The sequence below is a fragment of the Siphateles boraxobius genome, unplaced genomic scaffold (genome assembly GCF_051911475.1).
Source record: "Siphateles boraxobius isolate OS27281-9 unplaced genomic scaffold, OSU_SipBor_1 22, whole genome shotgun sequence".
Classification (NCBI taxonomy): domain Eukaryota; kingdom Metazoa; phylum Chordata; class Actinopteri; order Cypriniformes; family Leuciscidae; genus Siphateles; species Siphateles boraxobius.
In genome coordinates this window covers 29450698-29478638 of record NW_027508833.1, presented here as the reverse complement: position 1 = coordinate 29478638, position 27941 = coordinate 29450698, and the positions used below count along the sequence as shown (strand labels likewise).

Genomic DNA, 27941 nt, shown 5'->3' with positions numbered 1-27941 from the left:
ATTAAAACGCTTTAATGAGGCTGGTCTGGCTCTTTCCACAGGGCTTTTAACTCTAATAATTGCCTGGCTTTACTTGCTTTCTTTTACCGCTGGGACAGGTAACACTGTGATTACTGGAGCTCTTTTCTAATGCACACCTGTGGGGAACATCACGTCCAAACACACAGCACTTCTCTCTTTATTAAGATATCACATCCTTTATGACTGTACATCTATATATCCCTGATAAATGTTCTTCCCTCTATCTCTACATTTTTTCCTGTAATTAAAAAAAAAAAGCTTTTTTTTTTTTTTTTAAAGGAAAGAGAGTTGCAGATCATTGTGAATGTCCTCTAATAACTGTTATGCATCAAGTAGCCTAAATTTGAAAATGCTAGTACCTGAAAATGCTAGTACCTGAATAGGAAGAACCAAAATCATTTTTGTATTTTTAGATAAATTAAATTTGGAATATTTACCTTTGCATCTTTGCATTTTGGGAGATACTTTTGGCTAAAAAGATCATATATATTTATTAACATATTTTATTTTTGTATGAACCAATAATCAGGTAACAAGATAGACAATAGACAGGAAAGCATATGTCACAAGGAAACATACATGACAAGCCATGTGCTTAAACCAAACATGACAACATGAAAGCACTCAGTCGCGTGCTACACAGCACATGCCAAAACATGACATGAAAGCATGCAGGTGATGTAAACATGAACCTTGCTCTACACAAAACACACGCGTACAGAGGAGCATACGGCCCGAGCGAACTCGACATCACACCCTCACACAACAAGACAGAGCGAATGAGAACTAGCGACTAACTCTATCCATGCGCTCACAACAGACAACAAACACATGGAGCATGAATGTCCGAATCCCAACACAAAACCGAAAACCAAACTAGATCGTGGTGCCACGATCAGAACACCACGCTCCGCACACAAAACAACTCACATGGACCGAAGATCACACGGCTCGAGCACATTCAAATCTTACACAAGACAAGACAGTACAGTAGCATCAGGGCTCTGTCACAAAACCAAGAATAAACTAGACCAAAGTGACAGAACCCTGACACTACTCCTCCCTTCCGGCCAACCCCAGCAGACGGCCAGGGCGGGACCGGAGGGACGAACCAGACGGACTCCATTGCATCTGGAGTCTTAGTAGAGTGCCAGGGCGGTGTCGCAGGAACGGACCAGGCGGGCTCCGGCAGGTCTGGAGTCCTAGCAGAGGATCAAGGCGGAGCCGGCAGGGCGGTTGCAAGGGTGGAGCCGGCAGGGCAAGGCACTAGAGCGGCTTCCAGACCTTGTGGGGCAGAGGAAGCCTTCTTCCTCCTCCTCCGTTTGCGAGAGCGAGGCGACAGCATGGAGCTTGCCGCTTCTTGGGGAGCGGCAGCCATCACAGGCGCCTCAGGAGAAACCCACCGCCTCTGGGGGAGCTGCAGCCATCACAGGCGCCTCAAGAGAAACTGTCCCAGCCGCCACAGGAAGGGCTGCAGTGGGCTCAACCCCCTCTGGGTAGGTGGCTGGGTAGGCGGACATGTTCTTCCTCCTTATCCCCGAAGGGGTCATCAGAGGACTAGGAACTTGGCAGTTTGTGAGGGGAATGGGTGAGGGCCAAGAGGAGTAAGGCTAACTTCTTCTCCACAGTTGTACACCTCATTAAGGCTGTTGTTGAAAATGTCCTTGAGCACTGCATCGCTGATGTTGAGCCCCTTCGCTACAAACAGGAACTGGTGAGCAAACTCCTTCACACTGGCCCCCCTTGTCGAAGAGAAAGGAGTTGGTTGTGTTGTTCTGCCATCTGATGAGCGGAAGGGCAGGGAGATGGGAAAAAGAAGATGCCCATTCTCTGCTGAGTCCTCTAGTGAGTCCTCTAGTGTCCAGATCGTTCTATCAGGTTTGGGGGTGATGGAAGGAGCGAGGACTCAATGATGCAGATTAACAGACTTTTATTTTGATTAAAAATCAAACTAAAACTACCCCGAAGGGGAAGACTTGACTTGACTTGACTGCAGTGAAACACACAAGGAGCAGGTAAACATGGTGCACGTTCGACAACGATCTGGCACAGGACTGCAAACACAAGGAGAATAAGTAGGGAGCAAACAAAACAGGTAACGAGGAAGGACAGGTGGGGCAAATGAACCATTAATCAGGTAACAACATAAGCAGGGTAAGACAATAGAGAGGAGAGCGCATGGCACAAGGAAACATACATGACAAGCCATGTACTTACACCAAACATGACTAAAACACAAGTACATGGCCAGTGAAAACAATCACAAGCCATGTGCGATCACAAAACAAGACATGAACACAAAATAAGACATGAACACGCAGCTAATGAGAACACTTATAAGCTGTGTGTTCCCACAAAACATGACACCATGAAAACACGTAGCTAGTCGCAGTCGCATGCTACACAGCACAAGACGATGTAAACATGAACTGAGTGCTACAAAAAATGTAACAACACACGTGGACAGAAGAGCATACGGCCCGAGCGAACTCGAAACCGCACACTCAGACAAGACAGAGCGCACAAGAACTAGCGGATATTTATTCCGTGTGCTCACAACAGACAACAAACACACAAAGCATGAATGTCCGAATTCCGACACAAAACCTAAACCAAACTAGATCGAAGTGCCGCTATCAGAACACCACGCTCCGCTCACAAAACAACTCGCATGGACTGAAGAGTGGACGGCTCGTGCACACTTGAATCCGCACACTTACACAAGACAATACAGTAGCGTCAGGGCTCTGTCACAAAACCAAGCATAAATTAGACCGAAGTGACAGAACCCTGACACTATCTATATAATAAAATGTGACAATTATTACCGTTTTGTAAAATTGGTCACAGCCATGTAGTTTGTCGCTAGCAGAGAAGTGGTGTAGAGGTCGGAGGGTGGGGTCAAGTCCATCTTCTCCTTTTCAGAGGAAATGAAGGTGATCGCTCCATTCTTTATCCCTCATCCCATTCATTCTCTGGGTTTCCAAAGCGACTTGTCTAAAAATTCATAACGGTATTTAAGAAAAAAAAAATCTTTATTCGTCTTCTTTTTGAAAGCATTAACCTCATTTTAATGGGCCGGAGACCAAGTGTGCGGAGATCACAATTTGGATGGGTCTGATTATGGACTAAACACAATACATAAATACATCAGGCTCTTAACACCCTCCGCACCCGAACATTATCGCATTACTGGAGCGCTTTGTTGCGATGGCAGCCTGAGTATGAAAGCAATCTCTCCTGCGGTGTGGCTGGCTCCAGCAGCATGGCTCTGATAAGGGGGGACCATACGCCCCCCCCCCCCCCCACCACCAAAAAAACCCTGTCCTCCCTCCCCGACACCACCCCCGCCCACCACATCCCCCATCCCAGCCCGGCCGGCCCCATCCACTGCCTGCTCCACTGGACTAAGCTTTGAGCCTAATCCTCCAGAAAGAGGTTCTGATTATTGCTGACCAGCAAGCACAGGGAAGATGGGGAATCAAGTTTTGGGGGGTGGGCAGAAAGAGACCGAGAGAGATGAATGTTATTTTCCCACAGTCTGTATTGGTTTATTTTGTTTTTGTTTGTTTATTAATCTTATATAAATCATTTTCATGGGGGATGATACTTTACAGGCACGATTAGTCTTTACAGGCGCAATGTGAAGGTCAAGGTTAAATGAAGAACAGTTTTTGTAGTCATAGACTGTTGTACATTTCTAGTCCTCCCTATTGTGCACAGATAGAGCTGTTGACATAAAGAGAGACTCAGTGTTTGCTCTTTTGATAAGGCCTTTCAGAATGAAGTATATGGAAATGACTGCTATTATGTTGCATGAATAGGCACTGACTCTATAAGAGCCATATCGTATTTTCATGCCATTTATTTGTACTATTGGCTGCATTGAGGGTCTGCTTTAAATCCTCGACCCAGAACTGCTGATATAGCACATGATGAGCCATTGCAGATATGAGATAATGTAGCGGCATGAGACAGTGGCGCAGTGTAGGAGAGAATATCGCTCCATACTGCACTTTTATTGCAGTCCCATAAACAGATAGTGGATTTAATGCCCTTTCAAAGGAACTAGTTATGAATACATCAATTATTATGTCTACGTTGAGGCTAGACGAGTGATTAAAGCTTTCTGTGCATCAGCCAAACAGCAGGTGTGTCTCAGTCAGGTGCGGCTCATTTTAATGAAATTTGGTAGTCAGACTTAGTCAACAGCAAAAAACTGGCCTTTGCTTAATTAGAAACCTGTAATTTTGGGTGGTTTTGGATTGATCTGTGTTGCATATTTGCTGATGTATCTTAGATTCTGAGGTATATTGAGTATGTCATTTGATTTTTGTTCAATACTACGTCACTATGGTGACTACTGTAAAAGTTCAAATTCAAAAGCTGTCAGGTTGATTTGGTGGGAAATATTAGGCTTCCGTCATTTGTCGTTGTGAGTTTCCCAAAGGAAAGACAAGAAAGTTCAAATATTATTGCGGCTGATATGCTACTTACTTGCTCAGATGACATGTTTTTCAGCGAGACTTCTTATTGTAAGTGATCTTGGCTTATTGTGGATCTGTTTCTTGTGGAAGCCCATTTCCACCTCAAGTTAAAATAATAATATGAAAAGTTTTAATAAAATTAAATATGATGTTTTTTCAAAATGTGAGATACACTTAAAAAAGCAATCATGTAGTAAGTACACCATGTACATGCAGCAAGTTTGTAAGTACATGTAGTTACTTAATATTACTCGGTACTTAAGTGTATAATTACAGTGTAACAAAGAAACCTCAAAATAAAGTGTAACCGGTTTTTCCATAGGATTTTCCTTTTTTTCTTTCCGAATCCAGTTCATTCCTGCCACACTGTGGTTTATGACAGAGAAAGCATCTAGAGATCTTATTAGCAGTCATACAAATACCATGTTACCTTCAAACATCTCGCAAAATGAATCTACTTAAAACCCCAACAAAACATAATAATGCCCTGCTCCCTGAAACAGCTCAGGCCACATTAATAAAACAGCACACAGCTGTAAGGTGTTATGCACAGGAGTTGAGGCAATGTTTTATAGATGTTTTGTGGTCCGATTCCTTTACGGTTGTTGTTCTTCCGCAGGTTTCAGTGGTGGACTTACCTGGCGGGGGACGCCGCGTGGAGCGCCACATGGGTCTGAACCGGACGCAGGATGTGGCCGTGTGCTGGTGGCCGCTCTGCAACGAGGAGGTTAGGCCTTGGTCTCCCATCCCTAGTGCAGTGGAAAGGGCCAACCTGGTGCTGCTCGCCTGCTCGGATACCCCGGGGCTTACGGTAAGCAGACACTTACATGGCTTCAGGGTTGGCCTTTTATCCCTTTCTAAACTAATATTTTTTGGTTAGAAATATGTGAGATAAATTATGTGAGAGTGAGATTTTGGAAAAACTCGAAGGTCAGATAAAAGTGTGTCCTCCTAAATAATGTGAGAGTGAGATTTTGGAAAAACTCGAAGGTCAGATAAAAGTGTGTCCTCCTAAATAATATAAATACTTTTAATAATGCCCTCACAATGCTCCATTGCTCAAGGTTTAAGATTCTCAATTCCTTTTTCACCCCAGTCTTTTTGTCCCGTTGTACCTTTCTTCTTTCTCTTTTTTCATGCTTTACCAATCACCATTGTATTTCTCAATGAGGTGCTGTAACTCACAGACTGTTCACTTGAACTTTTTCTTTACTTTAACAGCCAAACTTTGACCTTCCTGTGTAGCTGACACTCTTTCATTGTAGAATGTATTTTGCTCTCCAGTGACTGTGCAGTTATGCAATAGCTACACAGCGAATGTTTTCTTGATTCAAAAAATATTAAGCGTATAGAATAGAATTGCACGGATTAATCTATCACTCTTTTTAAAGGTACTACTCATTTTATCCTTGCGTCACACTGGATAGCATGTCTTGCACTTGCTATGCAATTGGAATACAGCATCATGCACATTTTCAGAATCAGTCATGAATTATTTATTCATTACTCTATATATATATATATATATATATATATATATATACACTTTTTTTTCATTATTTAATTTAAAAGTGACTCGTATTCCATGCAGTGATAAAATACTTTTAAAGCTTTTATTAGGCTACTGATATGACCAGAGTATTGGTCTCAAAAGTACTAGTTATTTTTTTATGTAAAACCTTTTTAATGAGGAAAAAAAAAAGAGTAGCTCTCAAGAACCACTTATAAGACTGTCCGTCCACTTCTCCATCTCTCTATTTCTACTGTACATTCCTTCTTTTTCCTGCCTCTCAGAGCTGTTTAATATTGAATGGCGATGATTCAAGAATCATCAAGCAGTGCTTAAACTCACAACGTTGCTCTCCGGTTTTAAACATATGCAAAATCTTCACTCGCAGAGCAGGGAATGAGAGAGACAGAGTGGCGTTTCCAATTGCAAATTCACCAAATGAAAACAAACAAGGGGTGGAAAAATGCTAAATAAAAAAATAAAGGGGGGGGGGGGCGGCATGGAGCGATGCTGGATTGCTCTGGTTGGAAATGAACCCTGGATTTATCCTGGGCCTTCACCTATTTATTTTCCTCTCTTTCTTTCTCTTTTCCCCTCTGTCTCTCTCTCTCTCTCTCTCTCTCTCTCTCTCTCTCTCTCATTTTTCTACGGTAAAAAAACATTAAAGTGTCTCTCGCCTTCATCGTTTCTAATTAAAGTGTTTGTTGTCATTTTCAGATCCGTGGTGTGAAATCAAGCTAGCAGTTTATGTAAGACGCGAGCGGTGAATCAAACGGTTTGCTCGGCGCAGAGACACACACTTCAATCAATTCTGCCTCATATATATGTTCCCTTTGTTAAGTTTGCTATCTGCATGCTAAACCCATTTTCTGCTTAGTCTTCAGCATTTAAAAAGTACGCTTTCTTTCCCTATGTGGTCTTAATTCTTACCCCTCGCAGATAAGCACTGCCAAGAGACACACTAGGAAAAACACTCGTGCACACACTTATTTATGCAAACGTTTAACATTTTTAATCAATTCCCCTGTTCCTGGAATTTACGATTTTAATAAAAAGAATTTTTATAAATACACTTCACTTATTTTGCATGTTTAGGTGGTTTTTATGTTTTCAGTAAGCATTTGATATCTCTCTCTTTTTTCCTTTTTTGATAGTTGTTTTGCATATTGAGGTGGTTGTTGTTATGTTTTCCGTGCGCATTAGATGTTGTTGAATATCCTGTTATCTCTCTCAGAACACTTCTCTTCATTTGTTTTATCTGCATATTTACCAGGCGTCTGTACTCTATTTACAAATTGCCACATTTCTTATGTCTTCAACCAAAAGCATATTATGCTTTTCACCCAATGTGGAATGATAGCAGAAAAGGATAGTTTTTACAGTTTTAAGGCCTGTTTGAAAATTCATCACACATCACACATGAACCATGGAGTCAGTGACTTTCAGGGCGGTGCACTTTTTTTAAAGGAATTTCTTGAGGAAATTTTGTGGCCACAAATGGTTAAACTATCTCTAAACAAATGTTTGTGATAAAAACATGAAAAAGTCATAAGTATATGTTTTTATGTGTTTTGTTTGTTTTGTCAGTGTTCCATGTGATAATGATCCTAACAGAATTGCTCATAACAATTTCTTCAAAGCTTGCGGTTGGTAATACTTTTTAAGTACAGTAAAAACATTAATATTGTGAATTATTATTATTAATACAATTGAAAATAACTTAAAGTTTTTATATATTTTAAAATATAATTTACTCCTGTGATGACAAAGCTGAATTTTAAGCATCATTACTCCAGTCATCATCAATCCAAAAAGAAATCATTCTAATATGCTGATTTGCTGCTTAAGCAATATTTCTTATTATTATCAATGTTGAAAACATTTGTGCCGTTTAATATTTTGTGAAAACAGTAAGACATTTTTCAGGATTATTTGGTGAATCGAAAGAACTAGAAATCTTTTGTAACATTGTAAATGTCTTGAGTGTCAGTGTTCTTGAGTGTTCAGAATCCTTACTTAATTAAAGTATTAATTTAAAATAATTAAAGTCTTACTGACTCCAAACTTTTGAATGGTCTGCACACCTGTTTTGAGGTATTTGTCCTTCTGCTGAATTGATTCCCCTTATTTTTGGATTTGGATTTCATTTATCCCTTATTCAGTGACTTTGTCAGTGTTGATTTGATTCTGGAAGGCTCATGTGGAATGGTTTCAATCTCTGTCATTTTTCCGTGCATGGCTGCTGTTATGATTCCAGGGCATGTTATATATGAAGAGAAAAGGTCCGAGTGGAATGTGATTTTCCCGGGTTAAATTCTTGGGCATGTGCAGGTGCAGTAGAGCGAATGCTTCTGTGTTGATTTCATGCCACAGCGGCCTGACAAGCATCTGAGTAGCACACACACACACACACTCACACTTACACACACCAGAAGAGCGGAGACTCAGCAGCAAGAACTTTCATAGATTGCCTTCATCATCATCTCCCTTTCTCTCTCTCTCTCTCTCTCTCGCTCTCACTGTCCCCCTCTCTCTCTCCCTCTCTCTCACTGTTTGCTCTCTGAGCTGGAAAATTGGCTCAAAGAGCTCTACTGCTGTGAACAAGGCCTGCTGCTCAGCTGGACCTCTTTGGGTTTATCTTTCAAGCTGCAAAAGAAAGTCCAGAGAAGAGAAGAAAAGAATAGTTTTGACTAGTGACTGAAACCAATAACTAACAGAGACTCACTTACCACTGTTCTCTCTCTCTCTCTCTCTCTCTCTCTCTCTCTCTCTCTCTCTCTCTCTCTCTCTCTCTCTCTCTCTCTCTCTCTCTCTCTCTCTCTCTCTCTCTCTCTCTCTCTCTCTCTCTCTCTCTCTCTCTCTCTCTCTCTGTCTCTGTCTCTGTCTCTCTCTCTCTCTCCTTTGCACCCCCCAACCTACCTTCCCAACTCACCAAGATGCCGTTTGTCTTTGTGAAATTGAATCTGTCATTGTTTCAGCAGCAGCTGTGGGATTTGCAATGTTTGTGTGTGCGTGTGTGTGAATGCAGGTCTTAAGAAGGATCACTCTGTGAAGATGTTAAAACCTTTGTTGCGGGTGGGAGAAAGACACTCAAAATGTCCCTCAGTGCTGAGGCAAACACACTGCCTCTCAACCAGCCCTCCTTTATTTTTTCACCTTTTTGTTTTTGTTTAGTGTTACCGTGGCAAAGAGCTTAGCGCTTTTTCTCTGTGGCTATCCGTTACTACTAAACCGGATAAACAAGTGTGAGGATTGTGCAATTTCTCGGTAGTTCCTGATGGCACTTGTGGTCTGCGATTTTACACGCACAACAAAGCACAATGGTATTCAGGGGTTATAGCGTTTAAATGTGTATTATTAGCCAGAGGAGTATCTGTAGCACTACCTAGCATGGTATTATCAAAGCATTAGCCTCAGAAGGTCACATATTCTGTCCAGAGCAGTGAGCTGACCACCTTAAAATGGCCCAGAAAGGTGTTCAACCTAGCCCTAGCTATGGTCAGAATTATCGTAGTATTAGCCAAAGCAGTTGGGGCGTTGGTCTTTTGCTAGCATGGTCAGTGGGGTGTTGGTTCTGAGCCCGGGCCCAGCTGTGGACAGGCCCAGAGTGGGGGGCTTCTGTGGCTGGGGCAGGTGTGTCTCAGCGGGGCCTGGCTCTGTGGAGATCTGGCTCTGTTCCGGATCTCCCCTCTGTGCTGTCAGCAACTCCTCTCCCGCCCTCTCACTAAACCACTCTCACCCCCTGGGGTGCAGCGGGAGTTGGCCCAGGGGGGATTACAGCTATAAAAAAAAGACAAAAAAACTCATCCCCTGCTTTCACAGAAACCATCGGCAACCTGCTTAACTCAGTCTCCTACGCTGGCGCGCACGCCACGGTTCTGTGCCAGCCCATCGCTCTCAGTCTCTCTCACCACACCATCTGCACCAGAAACACACATACTACAGGTAAACCCGAACTTCCTGCGTGCTGCTGTCTGATAGGACATTTTTTAAGCTGTTTGTGTGCACATTTTGAGGTAAAATCTCCAAACAAATTTGCTCAACATCTGTGTTGGGCCTGTGATTTCTACTGTCTCAGGGATGCAGGAGCCCATGCTGAATATTTACTTTTGCAAATGTTTTGCAAACTTCTGGCCTCCCTGTGTTTTTTCAAGGCTGTCTGTATCTTTCTTTTTTTGTTGTTGCTTTTTTAATCGTAATGGGTTGTTACTTTTCGCATTTGGAAATATAATTTAGTCACCCATTTTCTAAATTTTTTTATTCTTTAGAATCGTGGCGTAGACAGTGCACATGCTTCGACACATTGACCTGTCGTCCTCAAAGCTTTTTTAATGTAATTGATTATAATTACAATTTTAAGATGATTCATTCACCATTTCTCTTTAATGGTATTTTTTTTTTTTTTTGGATGAAAGGCAAAGAGCTAGGTTGCTCAAATTGAGTAAAGGTGCTCAAATTGGTGTCACGTTTACATCTGACTCATTGGCCGATCCCTTTACCTCTCTTCTCATTACTTTCTTTTCTTTTCCTCCTCATTATTTCCTATTCTTTTCTGAACTACGCTACTACACACCATATATAACATTTAAATTTAGAAAAAAATATAGATTATGATTTAAAGTTGCAGGTACAAGTATATGTATTTACAATGAATTTCTTCGTACATTGGTCATAAAATCTTATCTGTCAGTTGTGACAGATGAGGATAAAAGTATGTTAACCCTTAGTTTCAGCAGAAATTACCTTCACCAACATTTCCTGTAATTGTAGATCAGGCATGCACAACCAATTTATTAAGAAATTCAAATAGTAAATCCAAGGGTTCATATGCTTTTTTCAAGACAATACTTGAAATACTTAACTTTTGACTTTGTTTCTTTCTGTGTAGGTTTTGAGCTCTGTCCGAACTGACGGAAACCCTATTGACTGCAGATTTAGTCTGACCCAACCCTACCATGTCCTGACTGTGGAGCTACACCAAGAGGCCAAACACTCCACGTCTGAACTGCATGAGGAGGCCCAGCCTCCTGATGTCCAAACGTGTGTGTATGAATCTGCTCATGGACGTCTCCAGCGTCTGTCCGGCACTCCTCTATCCCTAAAATCCAAACCCATAACCTGTAGTCGTGACCCGTTGGAGCGCTGGGTTCTCCTGGGGCTTCAGGACTGCTCTGTGGTACTTTTCGACCCACAGACCGGTCTCTCCCAGTGGGCCACCTGCTCCATGGTGCCGGCGATGCTTGCTTGGCATCCTTCAGGAGCTCTGCTGATGGTGGGCGGAGGTCAAGGCGAGCTCCAGTGCTTTGATATGGGGCTCTCGCCTCTCCCTCTGCGGTTAGTGAGTGAAGAACCAGTCCCCAGCTCTGCAGGGCCCAGCCTGCAGCTGTCTCGCCACATGAAAACCTCAGAGGGGCTAGAAGGGATCCAATGGGCCTACTGTCCGATATCCCAGGGAAACGAGGGTCTGGAGGCACATGATTTACTGCTGCTTCGATTTCATGGAGGGCCACTTGCTGTGCTGAAGCTTAGACTGGGTCAGTGGGACCTTTGTGTAATTGATTAAAATCAAAGTAGAGCATTTCAAGTCTAGCACTAAAGGTTCTTGAACGTGATTATATTTATAGCCAGGAGACTTATGGTGCATTCACGCGCTATGGCAATTATGGTAAATAACAAAAGCCGACGTGGAAAATGCACATCCCCTCATGTGGTATTTTCCACTAGTCATAGAATATTTTCATTCACAAGTTGCCGAGATGAGATAACCTTTGACCTTTTCAAAATGGCGGAGAGCAATGCGAGAGTCGGGAATGGTAAAAATATGTACTATTCATGATCCGTAAAATATACAGCATATTATTTACCGTTTGAGTTTTGATAAATCATCTTCTTCCTGTAGCAGTTGACTTAAGCAATCTAAAATAGTTTTAGCTAAATAACAGGTTTGGATCTCCATCTTTTTTACCACATTACGACAACAAAAGCACTTGAACGCAACACACTGGTAAATACCAGTTCACAAGTGGAAAATATTATATTTTCCATAGCACGTGAACGCACCATTAAAACACAAACTCTTCTAAAATGGCCATAAATACAGTAATTCAAATACAGCATGGTTAACTCCAAAGTCACATATGTTGGACCTTATGCCAGAGAGAATTTACACTACACATTTACACAAAAGTTTCAAAGGTTTGGGGTCAGTAAGATTTTTTTATTATTATTCAGCAATGATTCATTACATTGATCAAAATTGACAGTAAAGACATTTATAATGTTACAAAAATGTTCTACTTCAGATAAATGCTGCTCTGTGAATCTGAAGACTGATGAAAATTCAGCTATGCCATCACAGAAATAAATTACATTTTAAAATATATTAAAATACAAAATGGTTATTTTAAATTCTAATGATATTTCACAATATTACTGTTTTTAGTGTATTTTTGATCAAATAAATGTAGCCATGGTGAGCATAAGAGACTCACAAAATATGAAAGCATCTTACCGACCCCAGACTTTTGAATGGTAGTGTATTTTAAATAAATATTTAATTTAATTTAATTTGTTTCAAATAACAGGGCATGACAGCATACAGTAAAACTGATCCACATTGCATCTCATTTTGACCAAAAACTGCCCACATAGACTGCAAGATAACTTATGACTGACATGTACAGTTTAGCAACAAGTCACAGTTCAAGCTTTTCTTTATTTTTTAAAGCACTTGATACAATAGAAACAGTTTCAAATCAGGAAAGTAACAGAATTATGTTACTGTTACTTTTTGCAAACTTTATCAAATAAGAGACAGATTCAAATTCTGCTGTAAAGCAGCTGTAGCAAGGTAGTAATGTGATTATTCAGCTCAATTTAGTTCAGTGATGAATTAGTTATGGATGAACTGGTTAGGGATTTACATGAAATAGTTGATACCACAGTAATAGACTGACGTGGTAAAAATCATGTATGTGTGTATTCTGAATTTGAGTACTGATTACTTCATAGACATAAGAAAACAAAAATGATTACACATTCCTGATCTTTGATATGTAGTTTATTTTCTAATAAGTGGCACAAATGCAAAACTTTCCTTAAGAATTTTTTGATAAAAAAATGGCACAGCGGTCAGTGCACATTCAACACATTGAGCTGTGGTGCTCACATGGGTGACACGTTTGAATCCCGATTCCCATCCTCTTCCCAGTTGCAGGAAAACCTTACATGCGTCCATAGATATCTAGTTTTCAAGTTCTCAAATAAAACTCGGAATATCTTTCAAAGATTTGATGACACAATCCTCACACAGTTTGGCAAATCCAGTGATTAGTTCTTCCAAAAGTGAGCAACCCGGTATCTTGTTTAAGACATAAAGTCAGCCAATCAAATAAGAGTTTGCCCGATCTAGAGAGTGTGTGCTTTTATTGTTTGTAATATAGTGGTTGTAACATCTGAGATTGTGTTCATTGTAGAAGACATTTGAGGGAATGGCTGGGGCCAAGTCTTCTGAGGTCACTCAATACTCACCCTTGGGCTGCCACCTCCAGGTGCATTCTGGGATGCATTTCTCCGATAAATCATTTACAGTGGCTTACGGTCCCTCCAGGCACCAGATAAAGTTTGCCAATCAAAACCTGCCCATGCCTAGAGTTTAATTTTGACTTTGGAAGTGAATGTGACTCCCAGCGACTCTGTCAAAGTTTTAAATGGAGAGCGTCAGCAAGAGAAAGAGTTTTCTACGAGAGAGAGGTAGAAAGCAAGGGAGGGTGGAAGGGAGAGAGAGCGGCAGCAGTTCCCTCTCCTCTGATCGTGTGCCAAGGTTTTGATGAAGAAAGCAAACGCACATCCTTTCCAGCTGATAATTTGGAGCAGCTAGTGAGCAGAGCTTGTTTGCCCGTTTGTCTATTTATTTGTTTGTAAACGTGTTTGTTGGGCTTGTCTTGCACACGCGCCCATATTTATTGACTTATATCTCTAAAACTGCTACATGATGAAGTGAGTGAATCGGACGCACAGAAGATGAAAGAGTTGGCAGACCTCCAGTCTTCCCAAGGAAGCAGCTCTTTCTTTTTCTTTCACTCACCCTCCCTTCTTTTTTTCCTCTCCTCCCTGAGTTATCTCATCTGGGCACGCGCTCGGCACAGGAGAGCTGCTGTACGGAGTGGATACGGGGGGCAGCTGGCCGGCACTCTCTGAGAAAGTGAAAAAAAAAGTGAGTGAGGGAGAAACAAGATTAATTTAAAGGAGAGGAATTTGCACAGCATTGCAGTTTGGAGGCCTTTGGTTGCATCACATATAGGACACCCCGTTTGTTTTGGTTGGGCCAGATTATGCAAATTGTTAACACTTTCCATTAAATAAATTAGTGGGGTATTTTTCGACCAATTAACCACAATTAGAAGACCAAGAAAAACAGCTTCCATCTATCAAAGATGGCAATGAATTAAGACGTCTCATAACTGAAAGTCACCTAACTGTTATTTCAAGCTTTTTATACTGGACAGAACAATTCAATAAGAAAAATAAATAAATAAATAAAACCTTTACACTAGATTCATTTCCACCTTTAAAATTTGTTTCCCATTCATTTCCAATGCGCTCATTTTTGAATGAAAGTTAGGAAAAACAAGCAACCTATTTTTTTTAAAGCGTATATCTATAACTAAAAACAAACAGTAAACCTGTGCACTCCTCCCCCTCCTCAGTGTGTGATGTTTGTCAGCTTGATCACAGGCCTAGGGAGAAAAGTAATCTTTTTCTTTTTCAATTTGGTGTATATGTGTGCTATAAACAGCATCATTGTGTTATTGTGCCTCTCTGCAGCTCTTCTGTGTCTGTGCTGATGTAAGTCATTTCTCTCTACCCTGTTATTAGTCACATTAGTTGCTCTTCAGGGGCTTGTGGGAGGCGGCCTGTTAATTTCCCACAAGCAGTTTTAATTGGACCCTCCCCGACCTAAATTCTAAATTCACTTACAAAAAAATGGTGGCGTCATTTCATTTGCCGCAAAATGGCACCTCCTTCTGCTCTCAGCGTCCACAGGAGGTGATTTCTGTCTGAGAGGGGAGTTAGAAACAAAAAGAGATTAAAAAAAAACAGTCATTTGCTTTTCTTAGCTGTTATTTTTGTGTTCCTATTAGACTTCAGGAATCATTAATACAGATGCTCTTGATGGGTTCTTTTATTCGTAGGCAACATATCTCTGTGTTTGTATGATGTTTGTCAATGTTTTATTTGCATGTGGTTTTTTGTGGCTGTACTGATGGTCTCCTGTTGAGAAGCGAGCAAGGTTAAGCGTAGCTGCGATTGAGTGTGCCGTTCAGGAGAAGATCCAGTATGGTTGGATTAAGATCCATTACATTATTAAAGGCGCCTTTACGGGTGTCAACTGCCTCAGGTGATTTCTGCTCGTGATCACAGGTCGCTAACGTTCACAGAAAGTTAGCAAGAGAAACAGACAGATGAAAGAAAGGAATATAAAGATGTGTCTGAGAGACAGAAGAGACAGGAATGAAAGAAAGAGAGTGGATCAGATACTTAAGCATGAGTGTGTGAAAGGAAATGTAAGAGAAAGTTTGAGTATAGTTAGGCCTATATATATGAAATGCTCTCGATGCACTGTGAAATCTGAACCTACTGTAAAATCAGCACAAACCTGAAGATTTTAAAGATGAGAATGTAACAACAGTAACAAAAAAGTACAATGTAGTGCCCAAAAATCATTTTACTAGATTACCACAAATATTATAAATAGCCATTTTTTAGGAACATATTTTAAGCTTGTCAGAAAAAAAATCTTAATTTTCTTAATGAAAAAGTTGACTATAATTCAATTAATTTTTTTTGCGCACAATATTACTGATTTGACTAGATTACATTATTTGTCGTGAGATTTAAATCAGCCCAATTTAACAACAATGTTCAACACTACACAGCAGTTAACACGCTGCATAAATATATGGGTGATAAGACGGCACTACTTGATAGAGCAGTTCAACTAAACCAAAACACATCCTTACTGTTACCTTGTTTTTTTGTTTTTTTTTACTATAATTCTCAGAATTACTTTGTAGTTCTGTGTAAATTCCATGGCACATACATATGATATTTAATACCATGATAAACACTACCGTTCAAAAGTCAGTAAATCAGCATATTAGAATGATTTCTGAAAGATCATGTGACACTGAACAGGAATATAAAAAATATTTTTTATTTGCAATAATATTATATAATATTATAGCTGTGATCAAATAAACGCAGCTTTGGTGAGCATAAGAGACTACTTTCAAAAACATGACAAAAAATAATCATAATCATGTTGTAAAATTAGTGTTTATTTGCCTTCTCATTTCATCACCTTCTCCCTTCTCACTATATAACTGTATTGATATCAGCCGTTGAAAAATCCATATCAGTTGACCAATAATTTATGCATTCAGATCAGTTTGAAGGAAACAAATCTGTTTGACCCTTTTGTGATTAAAAGGATTTTTGATTGTCTTGCCAGTAAAATGCATGTTTGAGAAGCTTTGTAAACAGTAAAATGTACATCCATTAGCTCAATGTCCGTCCAGCTGCTCTCACTATCTTTCTCTGATTGATTCTCTGCTGTATGTGGCTTTTTTTCTTAAAGCATCTGGAAAAAAAAGGTCACCTTTCTCTGCCATTAAATGCACAAGCGTGACCATTTGTCCGTTTTTTTATTTCATTTTATTTTTATTTTGTGTGAACCAGAGATGAAAGTCATCGTTTGCCTATGATTGTGATGCTGCTCAGAGTTAGCAAGCAATTGTGAATTTTACAGATTTTTTAATAATTCTATTGGGTACCGTAGACTGCACTTCACCAATTAATGAGATTTCCATTTCATTTTTATTGAGTAATCTTGCTTTTTTGTAGACTCTTATAAGGTAAGAGCTGACTTTTTTTTAATTCATTCATATACCAGCAGCTGCCTATTATCTGCCAGGTAATTTTTAATTATTTATTTTAATTGGATGGTGTCGTTGGTTAATGTTGTCTTCTGTTGTGCTACACTTAATTTAATTGATATAGCCACGTGATGTTGTTAGAGTGGATGACATCACCTGAACTTGCCACACCTTGAATCTTATAATTCTCTAAACTAACTGACAGCAGTATCCACACCAACGGGTACGTTTAACCTGAATCGACTGCATTTGCTGTGTGTCATTTCAGCACACACACACACACACACACACACACACACACACACACACACACACGCACAGGGAAAGAGCACAGACTGAAGATCGATCCAAATGTCAATGGCAATCTTACAGAGCGCCGCCTCTAAAGATCTCCAACCTCATACGATCCTGAGCTTGCACAATCTCTCTCTTTCTCTGTTACTTGTAATTGTGAAATTTGATTTTAAATTATTTTTACCTTTTTTGTGATTTTTATTCATAGTATATTAAAGAGGGTACAGGAAATTATGTAGACAAGAGTGAGGAAAAGTGATTGGGAAACATTGCTTAATGTGCCAGAGCATGTCAGTTGCCATTGCAGTGCCATTGAAAGTGATTTTGGAGAAAGTTTGCTTTTGTCATCATGTATTTTATATATGTCATGTCATGCAGCCACTTAATAATAAACAAAAACAGTATTTGTTCTATGTGCAGGTGTGTTTAATGGTGCTCAGCTAGGCCCAGGCGACCTGGTACAGCACCGTTTGCGCTGTGAGGAGGTGGATGCAGCACTGGGAATTCTGGGTAATATGGACTGGGCCATGATGGGAGCAGAGTGTTACAGGTCACTCATTTCCATCACAGATCACCTGATGAGAAAACCACTGGACCAGCAGACTGAAGGTAAAGACTCCAGACCCTACAGGCTTTGATTTCTGTACAGAGACTAAACTAAATGCACAATAGAATCAAAAAGGTCTTTACTTTTTAAAATAACACTATTTAAATCACGTTATGTGCTCTGGTGCTGGGAGTGAAATACAAGCAGAACAATGGGAGCACAAAACCATGTTTTGATGGTTTGAGAATGACTGGCCCCAAAAGTATTTGGACCACTTGTAAAATATCAGCAGTTTATCAAATCAAGTGGCATTGTTTTAAATGAATCATTGTTTGTTCAGAATTTTAAACACACTTTTCTAGTAAAACATTTCACAAGTTTAAAAAACTATATATTGTTATTAGATATACATTTAAAAAAATAAACCACACACACATACAGTTTTTTTAAAATTAAAGTATTTTGAGTATTAAAAATGAAAAATTAAATAAAAAGTTTAAAACACTGTGGTTGTCAAAAGTTATTGGTTCTTCGTCAACATTTATAGCCAATGTGATGAACTGAATGAATCAACTGTAAGTCACTTTGTCACCACCTGGTTAAAAGTAACTGAAAAAATGACTCCTCATTTGTTTGCAGATTCCACCTTTTTGATATTTTGTATATAATTTAATGAAAAATGTTTGGGGCCACGAATATACATATTTGATCCTGATGTGTGTGACTGCAGGTCAGTTGGAAGCGGCTCTGGGGCTGTTTTACACTCCCTGCAGACCCCTCTCAAACACTATCATACTGGAGTACAGAGACCCCATCAGCAGATACGCCCGGCGATTCTTCCATCACCTGCTCAGGTACACACATAACACACACTCTACATACTGGTCACCACACCTACTGCATGTAGATTGGAGTGGTTTAATGTATCCTCTTCAATTAAAATAATCATTAAATAAAAATCACCATTCAGTCAGGTGTTCAGAAATGGCCATTTAATACTTCTGACTTTACTCTTCTAGACACCAGCGGTTTGAAAACGCTTTCTTGCTGGCTGTAGATATCGGAGCTAGAGATCTGTTCATGGTGAGCACACACTTTTAGACATGCACATACTGCCACAACTGCCCCGAAATGCACTTGGACACTTCCAGGGATCCCCAAACCTTTTTTATCAGCCAAACCTGTAAAAAAAAATTATCTTTAAATCATTTAATTTTCACGGTTCTCTGATGTTAGTTAATGGTCACATGACATGCAGGTAAACAAATAAAATATTTTATCTTTTGTTTTGTTTTAAGTATTTTTGTTTTATTTTAAAATGATTTATTCATTTTAATTTTATGTTTTTATGATTGTTTTAATTATTAGATTTTCATCAACTCCCAAACAGCCTGCAGTTCCCCTCACAAACCCCAGATTGGGAAACCAGACAACCATATATCAGACCAAATAGTTTTTATTTTAAAGAAAAAAGACACAATTACACTTTTCAAGCAAAATATTTTTCAAAAAGATGTTCTGCATTGTAAAACTGTAGATGCACTGTTCTAAATGAAAACAAAGTATTTGGACACTTTCTGATTTTGAGATGTTAGTGGATCATGTACATTTGTTAAGACTGTGAACTTGATGAGACCCACTTCAATAAAATGACCTTGGTTAAAAATAAACATTTTATATTTTGTATCTCATGAAATTCATAGGTTATAATCCAAGTGCAAATTTTTAATGGAACAAATTTGTAACAAAATATACACTACATTCAAACGGTTCAGTGAAGAAATGAATACTTTTATTAAGCTAAAACACATTAAATTGAACACATTATACAGTAAAAACATTATAATGTTACAATGTTCTTTCTATTCATCAAAGAATCCTGAAAAAAATGCATCACTGTTTTCACAATATTTTGAGCAGCACAACTGTTTTCAATAATAATAATAATAAGAAGAAATTATTCTTAAGCCCCAAATCAGTATATTATAAGGATTTGTGAAGGATCATGTGACACTGACGACTGGAGTAATAATGCTGAAAATTTAGCTTCGCCAACACTGGAATAAATTACATTCTAAATATATTCAGAAAGAAAACAGTTATTTTAAATGGCAATAATATTTTAAAAATATAATATATTTTATTAATATATAAATATATTTTTATTGTATTTTTGATGAAGTGAATACAGTCTTGTTGAGCGTAAAACATTTTTAAAAATCCTAATGACCCCAAACCTTTGAACATTTAGTACATACGAAAATGTTCAAAACTGACAGGTAATCTGCAGGCAGAAAGCACAACTGAATTAATTGAACTAAGCTAATAAAGACTTTTCAAAAAAATGTATCAATCTGCGATTATTATTATTAATCACAATATGAATTAATTTATTATTCTGACCGAGGTATAAAAGAAAAATCTGTTTTTAAATGAACTTCAAAATGTGTTGCAATTGTCCATAATAACAGTGTAGTTATAGGTGGGTTGCACATGCAGAGAGCTTTGAGACTGAGAGGCTCAGGGCAGGTGCAGTTTGGGATTTGAGGCCCCTGGCCATGTCATGTCCCCTCTCTCCTACCATAACAAGAGTCCCAGAGACTCCAGAGAGCAACAGTTGCTAAGAGAGAGAGGGAGGGGGTGCGGAAGAAAAAGAGCGAGGGAGTCTGTCTTTCACAGCTCTCGTGGCTGGTACACTATCTTTTCTCTCCCTCTCCTTTCTCACTCCTTTAAATGGTCCTGTGTCTGTGACCCCTTTTCTAGGCCTCCTCTCTCCATGCCCGAGTGACACCTTCCCTATTAGCGTTCACACCGGCCGCTGTCTCTCTCTTTCTCTCTGTCCTTTTTTCTTGCAGTTCCTCTCTCTCCCTCCTTCTTTCACGCTGATCGCACTCGTTCCAATTCATTCCCCACTAAGTGCTGCTGCTGAGGGCCCCAATTGAAAAGGTGGAGCTCGAGCCACACAAGCCTGAAAGGGCAGAGAAGAGAAGGAGGGAGGGAGGGAAAGAGAAACCTGGATCTGTTATTCTTGGGACATGCACTGGGAAAACGAAAAAGAGAAAGGATGAGAGAGTGGCAAATTATGAATGGCCCATGAATATCAGTCCTTCTGAATCAACAAAGAGAAGTGAGAGCGAGTGAGCTAAAGGTAGAGAAACGGAGAGAGAGTGAGAGGGAGCTAAAGGCAGTGGCGTTTCACCCCACGCTTTTGCCTCTTGACTAATTAGCCACAGAAGTTAAATTAAAGCAACCGCAGGAGAGAGGGAGAGAAAGAAAGAAAGAGAAAGGCAGAGAACGAGCGGGGGTCCTTGCTCCATCTGATCTGGTCCCCTCTGTGTCACAGAGGTCAGCTGAAACAAAACGGACGGAGCCCCACGTAAGAGCCCCCAGTATGAGTCGGGCTCGAGTCTCCATTGTCTCCGAACCAACAATGGAGCACCGAAAGAATTTCTCTTTCTTTTCTTTTGTAAGAAGCCTTTTGTGAAGTGAAGCACTTTGGTGTCGGAAGAAATTGGAGGGGTCGGAGTCACCCAAAGGGGTAGAGAGGAAGGGAGAGGGAGGGCATGGTTGCCCCTCCACTCATTCACTGGAGTGTTTTGCATAATTGTAACTATACTTGTAATTATCCTGTGATGTGAACCTGATAGTGTCTGCACTAATTCATTTAGCTGTATTTTGCTGACTTTACTCATTCCTCCGTCTTTTTTTGATTAATTAATTAGATCATAATTGTGATCGTATGCTTGCTTTGTTGGTTAATGGGGCGTATGCATGCGCGCGTGTTTGCTGGATCGGAGGGGGTCGTGTTCCTATCAACGATTAAACATGAGCTGATATTGGCTGGTTTCTGTGTCGAGATGGATAATGAACTCTGTAAGACCCTCTCGCGTATCTGATAAACACCTTCCTCAAACACTCATGTGGATTACAGGTGTGATCCTCCAGAATTGTCTTCGCACTTGTGTGTGTGAGCGTAAATGCGCAATTGTGCATGTAACGGTTCTTTCTCCCTCTCACGCTCTGCTCCACTGGTCCATGTTAATTTTAAACTCTTCTCTGACGTCGAGCGAGTATCAAGCTTCATCGCTGGACCAGCTGTTTATCCTGTCTCCATATGCCTCTCCAGTCAAAAATAACGCTAAAAGGCCGTTTATCCGTGTTTGAGCTCTTAAAGCTCTTAAATAAATAAGATTAGACCAGATCCTGTGTCCTGTGTAAGCTGTGGTGAATAAGAGGTATAATATCTGATTTATGTACAGAATTATTGTCATCCCTCTTATAAGTCTGGATTCACTCGCCTTTTCTCCGTCTGTCTCTCTGTTTCCTGCCTTCCTTTCTTTCTTTTTCGATCAATCTCTCCTTCTGGCTCAGAAAGCATTATGTTCTGCTAAGCTGAAATAAAGGTCTTCAGATGGATTGCTAATATCCACCCTTTCGTTCTCCCTGTCAATTCTCCACCTTTACCGAAAACATGATGCCCTTAGAATGCTCTCTTTATCTCTATTGTCGCATCTGATTTTTCCTCTTGTATGTGCTTATGGAAATGTGGGCATTCTTAAAATATACAGCCACTGAAAGTTCATGCCTGTAGCCGATTCAGGGCTCCAGACTGTGAATAAAATGTGACTAATAAATCGCAATAATAATTTAAAATAGAAGGAAAACTTAACCGTAATAGCTGAGTTGCTCAAAAAAATTCTCAAACTCGCATGTTAGTTAGCGGTTTGAATCAGATTCAGTGAATTGAGTGAGCCGTTACTGAGTTTGCAGTTGACTATATTTAAAAAATAAAACGTATAAAAAACAGCCACAAACATTGTTTAGCATAATGAGTTAGGTTTGTAATGTTTAATCAATTGCAAGGGAATCGATTGTGAGGTTTCATCTAAATAAACTCAATATTAAAAAGTAATTTGTCTTTTTTTTTTTAAAGATGAAGAAGCTTTGTTTGAATCGTGAGGTTATTGGCTCTCATCTCTGAGCCTGTGAAGAGCTAAACCAAGTCCTGTTTGATGTTTATAAGTCACTCTTAAAAACTCCCCAACCCCCCTCATTTGATCAGACTTGGAGAGACTGGTTGACAAAACAGGCATTAGTGCTCTGCAGGTCTGACTGTGCTGTATTCACCCTCCCTGCATCTTGCCGCAGCTCTGACTGATGTCCCTGAAGCGGAAGGATGGGTTTAGCGTTTAAACGGACAGACAGAGAGAGGATCTTATTAGTATCAGAGTCAGCACTGAGCTTCTCTCACAACTTTCACTTTAATTTACCCATGAATGGACCCCTCCAAGATGGTCAAATATAGTCTGTCAGTTACATTATTATAAGTTCTTCCAGTGTCCAAACATCTGAGGATCTCTCTCTACAGATACATAAGGATATTCTGTTGACTGAGAATGTTTTATACCACATTTTTTAACTATACTGAAGATATACACAATATATCAGATTCATTTTAGAGACCTCTAGCTCTTAAATTTAATTGGATGGTTAGAATAAGTTGAATGTTTGGTCATATGTGTATTCCATTCATTTAAGTTTACATGTTTGCAAGTTTTTTTATTTAATTGTATTTTATTTTACTTATTAATTGTATTTTATATTTAATTTTATTCTATAAGTTTAAATAGGGTTATTATTCTCCTGGAACAGATAGATGAACTGTTTTTTGTGGTTGTTATTTTTAATTAATACTAACTAAAAATGTATAATAAAATATTACTAAATATAAACTAAATATTTGTTATGCTGTTGCTCCATTTTGTGAAAGCAGCAAATAAGAATTTATATAGTGAATTTACCATTGTGTTGGTAGGCCTCTCTTTCTTTAGTTTATTGCTTGTTTGACATATTTTATAATAGTTTTTAAAGACTTTTAGTTGAATTCACCAAACATTTCTGTGGTCAGTGAAGCAAATCTAGTGTCATTGTTCACACAGACTTTCCCTGAGCAGTCAGATGTGCTTTACCTTTGTTGTTAGTCTCAATCCAGCATCCATTTTGGTGGGACTAATGGTGTGACATTTAAAAACATGTTTGTGGGTTAATGGAGGTCTCCTGACTGCATGAGGCTCTATAATAGATACATTATAGTGTGTTCTCTTGGATGAGAGGGCTCATATTTAAGACAGAGAAAGAGCAAGAGCGAGTGTGTGAATGTGTGTGCGTCACACACCCACCTGCACTTAATGACAATAGTTTAAACTCTATTCCGACATGAAGAGCATCGCTCCTGCTTTTTAAAAGATGACACATGCCTTTCCCCACATCTTTGTGCTTTTTGAAATCAGTATGATTGCGTCCGGTCAGAGTTCAGGGAGAAAGAGAAAAGGAGGGAGGACAACATAAAGGCGACTGAACAAATGAGCAAAGACTGATTTTTGAAAGTTTGATACTTTTATCTGTTCCCCCTCCCCCCTCCTGAAACTTCAAACAGGTTATTTAATCTATTCTCTCTCTCTCTTTTTCTCCCGCAGCCTCTATTCGCTGCTTCTCTCTCTTCGAGTTGAGCGCAAAAATGAAAAACGGAAAAAACTGAAGTATTGTCATGTGAGCTGAGATTAATTTTAGATTGCTCTGCTGTTCTGCTTTACCTTCAAAGGACCTCCATTACGTGGCAGCAGATAAGGGTGAGGTGGTGTTAGCCGCTGTAGCCAAGAAGAAGGCTAATGAAATAGACGCAGAGGCACAAACATCGGCACCAGGTGAGAGAATTATTCACATAATGTTAGTTACAATAAAAATGATCCCAAATCTCCTAGTGGTGTTTTAATAATGTTTTGTAAGAGCGAATGATCACTCAAAAACACTAATTATCTGCATGTTTTCATTTACTCATTTAGAAAAATGAAAATAAATGCAGAAAGGTACAGTTATTTAAAGCTGAACTGTTTTCAAACAGGTTTCCTGACCACTCCCATCGTCTTTCATTGTTTGAAGACACATTTTAAGCTGGGATAGGTGAAATTATTTTGAGACAGAAAAAAGTTTTTTTTTTACTTAAAAATTCACAATTTGCAGCTGTTGTAGGTGGCATGTTTTGCTCTAGCTCTGAGTTCATTCAGTCTTTCATGATATGACGTAAGATGCATGTGACCCTGGCCGTGGCACCACTGGGAAATTAAAAAAGTCATTAGGTTTCGTAATGTTTAATCACTTATGTAATTATATTTTACTTATTTAAGAGTTTTTTTAACACTGTGGGCAGATATAGAGGAGAGTTTGATTTGTTCACGTTGTTGATTGGCTGAATAGGATGGGTTTAAAGTGCTTTAACCTCAGCTCTAATATTTTGTTTTCTACTGACCTGATGAGGACGTCCTACGTGCGTTTCTTCAGCGATGGTAAACGCATATTTCATAGGCCAACAGGATATGCAGACATTAAAATGAGAAGTTAAGCTAACAGGTCTACAGAAGAGACAAGGGAGGTGTTTAGCGTCTAATAAGGGGGTGAAAACTTGAGGGTGTGTGTGTTTCCCACCCTGTCTGCCCATAAGCCTCTTAATTATGTCCTTGATGATTTCCCTGATCTCTCACCCCAAGCAGACCTTAGCCTTGGAAGGAAGTGCTTAAGAGCGTGAATGTGAAATGAACAGATGGGCAAAATAGTCTGTTTGAGGCCATTTTACCGCTGTTAATAGTTAAAATGTTGCAATTAGAAGTCATTGTTTGAGATTTTTTTATATAGTGCAAGATACCCTCTCTCTCGTTCTTTTCAGTCAACTCTGTGTAGGTTTTCGGGTCAATAGCTTCTTTCAGGTGCTGATACTGCCTGTGTGTGTTTGTGTGCAGAGATTATTGAGGAATAGAGGAATATTTACAGGAAATTCTGTAGGGCAGCGTGGAGGATCATAAATAGGGAATGAGAGTGGTAGGATTCTGCTTTGTGCTGTGCATTAAAAAGACAAGGTGTCTTGTTTATATTTGGCCAGCCTGAAGCAAACGTCTCGCACTGTCAGCCAACCATGACTCTAAAGGACATACGCACATACACTAGAAATTCAAAAGTTACTTAATATTCACAAATTATATGGTCGTTCTCATAAATAAAACAAAGTGACAGACAGCTTTAAGGGTATTGTTCTGTTGTAGCTGCTTCTGGATGATTATTGACAATTTAGCTGTGCTGCCTAGAATCTCTTAAACCAATATAATTGATAGGACTGTGCCAGTCTATTAAATATATATATATATATATATATATATATATATATATATATATATATATATATATATATATGATGCACTAATTCATCAAATATACACAGATTAGTGCTGGGCAGTTTCATCTGAAAATCTGTATTTTACTGTCTTGAGTACATGGATTATAAAAACATTGTAAGGTCAAATACTTATTTTTTTTTTTTAAATGGTGGTAATCAAATCAATTTAGTTTATCTTAAAAGGTAATGATTCTTTTAATTTTTTTGGTAAGTTTACTGTTTAAATTAAAACATGTATGAAAACTTACAATGCAATAATAATATATTTGTTATAATTACTTCAAGTTAAACCAAACTTTTATTTTGACGTGTTGTCATGAAGACCAGTTTCTGTGTATATGATATGACACTCATTTCATCAAATATAATGGTGAAATGCTCGTAAAGTTAAAGGTAGGCTTGGTAATATCTCTTGATCTCTTAACATCCTAATAGCGATCAATAATAGAAGTGGTCTAAATATTAAAACATTTACATATATGTTCTGTGGAAGTCTCAGGACCAAAGTTCATCCAATCATTGCATTCGGTCCGAATACAGTAGCCTATATAGCGGTCTTCGTGCCATTAGAATAAATGCAGGCATGCAGCAATTGTTTCAGCTATGCATCAGTATGGCTGTATTTGAAAAATACATATTTTATGTGAAATTGAAACCACATCGGTTGGTTGAACTCATACCATATTCCACCCAGCACTACCACAAAAATAATTTCATTTATTCGTATTATTAATTATTATATATATATTTATATATACATACAGATGATCCTATAGAAATCAGTCTAATATGCTGATATAATATGCTCAAGTAACATGTATTATTATTGTCAGTGTTGAAAACAGTTGCTGTTTAATATTTTCGTGGAAACTGTGATTTTTTTTTCTTCCCCCAGAAGTCTTTAATGAACAGAAACAGCATTTGATTGAAATAGACATATTTTGTTACATTTTAAATGCCTTTTCTATCACTTTGATTAATTTAATTATAAAAATCCTACCCCCAAATTTTTTATTGAGTGGAAAGTAGAAGACATAACAAAACAGACATAGTGAAGACAGTCCACTTTTCTTTTCTTTTTTACTACTACAACAAAGAAAACTACAGAGGAAAGGGCGGAAAAGAAAGAAAAAAATTGGGGGAGGTATGGTGATAATTCAAAGGAATTTAGTCAAGTCAAAATTTGAAGGGACTGAAAATATTTTATAAAAGGTTGCCATTTATCATGAAAAAAACCATAACTAGCATGAACCCAAACTTTTGAACGGTAGTGTGTATACATAGAGATGATTCATTTTTAATTTTAGTTTTTAAATGATATGAATGTAGTTATATATTATAATATAAATCAAACACTACTGTCATAGAAATTGATGTGGTAATGAGGCTTCCAGGTTGTCGTGTCAGAACAGCTCTTTGTGTCAGAACAGCTCTTTTACACCGATGGTCAGGAAGCAAGATTAAAGCGCAGAATTTTTATTGTGTAATTTTCTTATAATTGTTTGCACTCAATGAATGCATTAAAATAACAGCCCTAATAATGTATTTTTCCTTGCATTTTTTTATATTCCTGAACTCCCTGCCTAGACTCCCTGCGGTCTCTCTCTGTCTGTCTGTCTGTCTTTCCATCCTTCCACCGTTGCTTTGTTGTCACAGAAGAGGATCAGTGTCCACTATCTCATTGAGGAGTGTGTTGATTTGGTGAAAGAGCCAATTGTAAAGGAGGACTCTGAGAAGAGCGTATGAGAGGGATCATCTTTTAGCTCATGAGACACAGACGCACACACTGCTGTGCTGTAGGGTGTTCCCGGAGATCAAGTCTCACTTAGTGTCTCTTGTAATATGTAACCTTCACTGTCTCTGTCTGGGAGAGTCATGTACTAGACGCCCATGTTTTACACTATATGTCATGTTCTGTCTC

General features: G+C 38.9%; 1 protein-coding gene across 7 annotated transcripts in view; it reads left to right on the top strand.

The window, feature by feature from the left end:
- The window catches only part of wdpcp (WD repeat containing planar cell polarity effector), a 116193-nt gene that overhangs the window by 84029 nt on the left and 4223 nt on the right, over positions 1-27941 (top strand). For 4 of the 7 annotated variants that reach the window (XM_077239581.1, XM_077239580.1, XM_077239582.1 and 1 more), the window contains exons 9-15: positions 5128-5319; positions 9841-9963; positions 10907-11552; positions 17670-17858; positions 18527-18650; positions 18816-18879; positions 24398-24500. In XM_077239581.1, the coding sequence (XP_077095696.1) occupies positions 5128-5319; positions 9841-9963; positions 10907-11552; positions 17670-17858; positions 18527-18650; positions 18816-18879; positions 24398-24500 (1441 nt within the window). The remainder of the gene's footprint in view (positions 1-5127; positions 5320-9840; positions 9964-10906; positions 11553-17669; positions 17859-18526; positions 18651-18815; positions 18880-24397; positions 24501-27941) is intronic. The other 3 variants (XM_077239584.1, XM_077239585.1, XM_077239586.1) reach the window with 1 other exon arrangement.